The sequence below is a fragment of the Papaver somniferum genome, chromosome 5, assembly GCF_003573695.1.
Source record: "Papaver somniferum cultivar HN1 chromosome 5, ASM357369v1, whole genome shotgun sequence".
NCBI lineage: Eukaryota > Viridiplantae > Streptophyta > Magnoliopsida > Ranunculales > Papaveraceae > Papaver > Papaver somniferum.
The window spans coordinates 103,905,939-103,911,655 of record NC_039362.1 but is presented as its reverse complement, the minus strand read 5'-3'; the positions used below and the strand labels follow the sequence as shown (position 1 = coordinate 103,911,655).

At 41.9% G+C, this 5,717-nt stretch overlaps 1 protein-coding gene across 3 annotated transcripts; it reads left to right on the top strand.

The window, feature by feature from the left end:
* The first annotated feature begins 205 nt into the window (after positions 1 to 205).
* Positions 206 to 3,491, top strand: LOC113282349. 3 transcript variants are annotated; one of them, XM_026531330.1, is made up of 5 exons: positions 206 to 243; positions 396 to 1,019; positions 1,104 to 1,934; positions 2,046 to 2,368; positions 2,641 to 3,072. In XM_026531330.1, exons 3-5 carry the CDS (start codon positions 1,424 to 1,426, stop codon positions 2,893 to 2,895), a joined length of 1,089 nt encoding a protein of 362 aa, XP_026387115.1. In that variant the 5' UTR covers positions 206 to 243; positions 396 to 1,019; positions 1,104 to 1,423; the 3' UTR covers positions 2,896 to 3,072. The 3 variants fall into 3 exon arrangements, with proteins under 3 accessions (XP_026387115.1, XP_026387116.1, XP_026387113.1); XM_026531331.1 differs by adding an exon at positions 3,222 to 3,491 and having other exon boundaries at positions 210 to 1,019; positions 2,641 to 2,919; XM_026531328.1 differs by having other exon boundaries at positions 210 to 1,019.
* The last annotated feature ends 2,226 nt before the right edge of the window (positions 3,492 to 5,717 follow it).

The following is a 5,717-nucleotide window of genomic DNA, read 5'->3' as shown; positions in this document are numbered from 1 at the left end:
GAGTCCGAGTCAGGGATTATGTCTGAGTCAGAGGTCGAGTCAGATCTGACTCAAAATGGAAAACAAACGGTCTGACTGCTGACTCGGTCCGAGTCAGGGGTTGACTCAGATTCAGACGCTGAGTCAGCTGCAAACAAACAAGTTCTTAAAGGAAATTGTCGGCTGAAAGAGAACTCTCAATTTACCTGAAGTAATCACAGCTCAAAAAATTCTCCGCGTAGTTCCTTTGCTGGTCCCCCAAAGGTAAGTCTTCGTCCAATTTGACTCACATCTTTAGCGCTGTAGAATTCAAAATTGTTCCCACTCTTGATTTAAGCTTCGTATTGTTATGATCTAAAGAATCTTGTAGTACATGGTAGATCTCAACTGCTGAATTTCATTTCCCTGTCGATTAGTGTTTTCATGATGGCCGACGACCCATATTCGTCTTTAGATGATGATACACTTGACTGTCTCCCACGAAGGTGGATTTCTAAAGGAGCTATGCCAACTTGTCCTGTTGCCGGCTCCTTTAAATCCTTAAAAGACCGAAGAGATGAGCTTAAAGATTGAAGAAATTAGGAATCGATTCAATATCCCAGGTTCAGTTGAGATATCTCTTCACAATAATTTACAACATCCGGTGGAGAAGGATGAGGTAGTCGCAAGCTTTTATCAGCTAGAATATGGTTTGCTGATGCCCATTGATGCAGAAATGTGTGAGATTCTTATCGGCTGGGGAATCTCCTTACAACAATTGCATCCATCTATCATCATATCTATTAGGCGTCTACTAACTATTGCCCGTGTGTTCTGCCGTCGCCTCCTACCAAGCGATGTTCATCGAATCATTTCTCCTATGCCTCGTGTTTGGGACAAGGGAGCTGGGATATGCTTCATATACACCTGGATAGAAAATGAACGTCGGCTATTTGACTTTCCAGGCAGTTACAAACATTGGGAATTCCCTTGCTTCAAGTTTCGCAACTGGCAGAATGGTCATCAACTTGGAATTCCTTATAAATTAACTTCTTCCTCTTGTAAGTTTGCGTTTTTCTTTGGCATGTGCTAATCCCAATTTGTTGTGAGTTGCTCAAATTTTTAACTTTTCAACTGATGGGCAGTGAACCAGACGCGGAAATCTGGTCGTGTGCCACCGACTTCGAAAGTGACGAGCGAAGCCGGAAACTCTTTGACCTGCCAAATGATTTATTCAATGTTTCATACCCTGACTCCATTGTTCAGTTGATCTATAACAGGGAAAAAACCTTGGGCCGTATATCTGCAGCCATTCCAGCCATTCCCGTCGCTCAATATCCCGCTCCTCCCAGTTTAGGAATTAGGACCATCTGCCCAAGAACGAGCTAACTCTAAGAAACGTCGTTCTTCATTTTCATCATCTTCCGGCTTTCCAAGGATTCCTAGAAAGCGTTACTGTCCCGCGATGGGCAGAAATGAAGTTCAGAGTTCAATCCCTAACACAAATGATATAAGGGGGTTCAGGAGACTTCGAAAGGCTTATCCGGATTACCGTCCACACTGCGTGAACAGAGATGCAGGATTCCTGAACAGAAATGTTACTCAGATCCCTGATGCTATGTCGGAGAAGGTAGGCGAAGTTGCTCGCCGCAGTCAATGCTTGTTTCACAAGAATTACAATTTCGTAGAAGAGTGTGTATGTGCTTCGAGTGGTGGATTCATCCCTGGCCTCGCTGGTAATAGAGAAAGCACGAATTCTGGTTCCAGTAATGACGATCCTGGATTTGAAAATGAAAGTTCTGAAGATGTTTCGTCAGGTGGTCCTCCTAACCCTTTCCTTAGCATGAATGCAGCTCGTGTCCCTTTGGGGAGAGAAGCCATGAGGGGAAATGACTTCTCTAACACGGTTTTTATCGACGATAGCTCACCTAGTGATGACAACATATCGGCTGCCCGAAATGATTTTTTGCCACCAGGAATGCCTACTTCCTCTTAACATTTTCCTTCATTAACTATAATAGATTGCTTCCTGAAATAAAGAAATGAAGTCATCTTTCTGAGTGAATATTCTCTCGTATGTGCTTCAGGTCGCAAAGATACTACTCGAGATAACGGAGAAAAGGTTACTCAATCATCCTTTCCAATTGGATTACATGTACTTTCTGATCACGGTCTGCTGGGTAGTGGATCAACTAACCCCAGATTGACTAGTGAAAATGTCAGAGTGCATCGGCCTCCTTCAATCCCAGTACCTGATGTTGATGATGAAATGGTGCGTCGACCTCCTTTAATCCCGGTACCTGATGTTGACGGTGGAAACTGTCCGTCTTCTTCTCCATCTCCTGGCCAACCAGTAAAAGAGCCCGACTATGAATCAATGCTGAATGCCGTGGCTGAACACTATACTCGGGTATGATTAAATTGTTACATGTGTTTCGGTTATATTGAAACTCATAGACTCGATCAGTTTAGCTCCATTATACTTGATATAAATGTCAGAAGCAAGAAATTAGACCTGATTTGGTGCCATATTTTCGAATAAATGAGCACTTGAATACTTTTTTGAAAATAGTTGCTCGACCTATGGATTCATAAATCTTGTTCCTTGTATATATAGCTCGGCGAAGCAAACAGGCAACTAAATAATATCTCATCTTATGGTATCTCCTTTCACCCTTGTAGTTTATGAATTCCGTCGCTCAACTAAATGAAGTGCAAAAACAACGTGCTTTGGAAGGTGGTGTTGATGCTGGCATGAGGCGGGAAATCACACGGTTGCAGAGTGAAAATGCTGAGTTGACCGCTGCTATAAGCGTGCTGACCGAAGAGTTAGCTGGAGTGCGCCAGAAATTAGCTGACTCCAACTCCAGTGAATTGCAGCTGAAACTAACCTTGGATGAAATTAGAGGCGTACTTCCAGCTTCTTTGGGGTACTGACTTGCTTCTCGGCTGTAAAAATCGGTAGGGGTAGACTGACCTTTGCTTATTCCACCTTTTGCAGAAATTTTCTCCATTGGCATACTGCAATTTTGAACTCACCAGTAGAATTCCATACTGGGTAACCCTCGGTGTATTGGGTGTGAACACTCTTTTATGAATTAGGTGAAGAAGGAATACACGATCCTATTTTTTGTGTAAGAACATTCAAAGTTGACGTTGAAACAGCTTGGATGTCTTACTTTTCTTCTTCTGTATTTTCCCCAATTACCGTGAGAAACATTTTGCGGCGGATAAACTTAATAGGGAAAATTCGCCCTTTGCAGCTTCCGCCATTTGCAGCAACTTTCCTTGACGTAAGACTGCATTTTTCAAGTCTCCAGCAGAGTTCTCGTTATGTTATTCTGGTGACGATGGCAGCGGTGAAAATACTGGCGGAGTATGCATGATATTCCGTCCTGGTAGAAATTGCCTGCAATTACTTGTGAATCAACAGCCTTCCTTAACTTTTAGTTGGAAAATTAAGATGGTTGACATCTATGTTGATTCCGGATCCGAAATATTTTATATTGATCTTGTTCTTGTCTGTAGTAGTATATTCGCCCCCACTAGCATATACAAGTTAATGATTACTTGTTTATGCTAGTAATTTCCCCTTCGAATGATCGGCTTCGTGTTTCTTAATTTTCGGCCAACTTCGACGCCACATCAATAGATGCAATTATGCAATTTAAGAAAGAATCCGACAACTTCAAATGCTCCATATGGACTATGTACTCAAGTTGCTGGAGAACATCTCAAACAGACAATATAACAAACTTCGAACTCGATCGAGTTGTGGATGCGATATCTATGCAGACTCGGTCATATTGTGGATTAAATATCAACAAATTAAATCCCACGAAAACCGCTTCAACGGCTTAATTGAAACTCTAACTCGTCTCGATGCGGATTTAATTTGACTGTCCATTTGTTTATCGAACCTAAACAATGTGTTGACGATTGAATTTTGCATTTTATTCAGGTGCCACACAACTCGCCCCCAAGCATGATGTTTGGAGAGTCACGCGACTCGCCCAAAAAATTGTGATTTGCACCAATGTGTCATGTATCTCGCCCCCAAGTGACAATCGTCGTAGTTGGAGTGATACATAACTCGCCTCCAGCAAGTGTCATGCTGCTAAATGTCGGCACAAGGGTGCACCTCCTTGTTACATCTCGCTCGCGCATGAATTGAAGATGTGAGTTTCCTGTTACCTTGAATTCGCGGGGAGGGCCAATTCCCCTATTCAAGATTCGCGCAGAATTGTAAGAGATTGAGTAGGACGAGGGTCGGTACTTCTCTTAATATGCATGGGAAGACCAACTCCACTGCTAGAACTCGCGTAGGAGTCGAACAGTCACTACTGTTCTTCAATAGTTGAAGCTTGAATTAATACTGAAATCCAAAATTTGGGTAGGATTGGAGATAAATTTCACCTGCACTGGTAAGCTTTTGCAGTAAAATTATTAGTATCTCGATCACAAAAATATTGATATAGAGACGGAAATTCCATCTTATCCTTGATAACTCAAGCCTCACTCTGCAAAGATAAAAAGCACGTAGTGTGCTAATTTCTGTAATAGCCGATAATATCCAGGGTCACCTCATTGGTTACCCAAATGCAATATACTGCACATTTTTAGTAAGGCGCAATATGCAGTTTGCAAAATTAAAAGCATTATAATTAAATGTAACGGACTCACAGTGGTAGTAGTACTTGATCTACAGTTAACACGTCAGGCTGACAACCTCAGAATGACTCTCTCTAGGCGACGACCTTGGATACGGCGTGCTTACATCCTCGAGTTTGGTTGCGATCATCGACATGTGCTCTCTTGCACGTCCTTTCGGAAGATGGGCGTCAGTAGCTTAGAGGCCTCTGTGGAGGGTTCTTTGGACGTCAACACCAAAGGTTAAGTGTGGATTAGATCGAGCAATGTTACAAATTGCAGTGAACTGCTGTAAGTTCTGATAGTGCTCCGTCTCAGGTCATGGTCCTTGGACCTGAGCTTGTCCATCATCATTAGCCAACGTTCTAATAAAATGACTGAGAATCATCTTATTGGAATCGGACTGAAACTTGTGCCTCATCATACAAGCCATTGTTAGTAGAAACTTGAAGGCCCCATTTGAAGACCTCTTTATCGTTCATCATGTAGTTTAGGAACCAGGCTTGACGCGATTCATTTTGCTGCTCTTGGTAGCCATTCTTTTTTGATGTTTAAGATGGCGTGAAGTGCCAACTCTTTGTTTTTGTTTTTGATCCTTAATGCTCCAGAAAAACTAGCGAAGGTTCTTTGCAGCTTGGATGAAGCCGGAATGTGCTCAAAGTTACTGTTGTCCTCTTGATGCAACCTGTTTCTCAACGAAAAGTCAGGTCCAATATTGAATCAAATGAGATTGATTTTTGGCCAGTCAACAACGAATATAACATTTCCGGTTAGACCAAATAGACAGATTTCGTAATTCACTAAGATTAACTGAATGCAATTTATTGGGTGATCTACAGAGTTGTATCAAAGTTGTTTGGAGTTATATTAACATATGCAGTCATGTTAAAAACCTCTAGTGTCAGTAGCCTTTTTCTCAGCTTTTATATGCTAGCATTGTGGAAGCTACGAGTGATTATGCATTTTCGTCCTACAAACTTAAAATCGCAAAACAAGCTATAGTTTATTAGGACTCCGTATGCAAAAAATGTTTGGTATCACTGGACCACTATGCAAACACTCGACATCAAGGATACACATGCTACGTATTATTAACTCCATTAACTCCT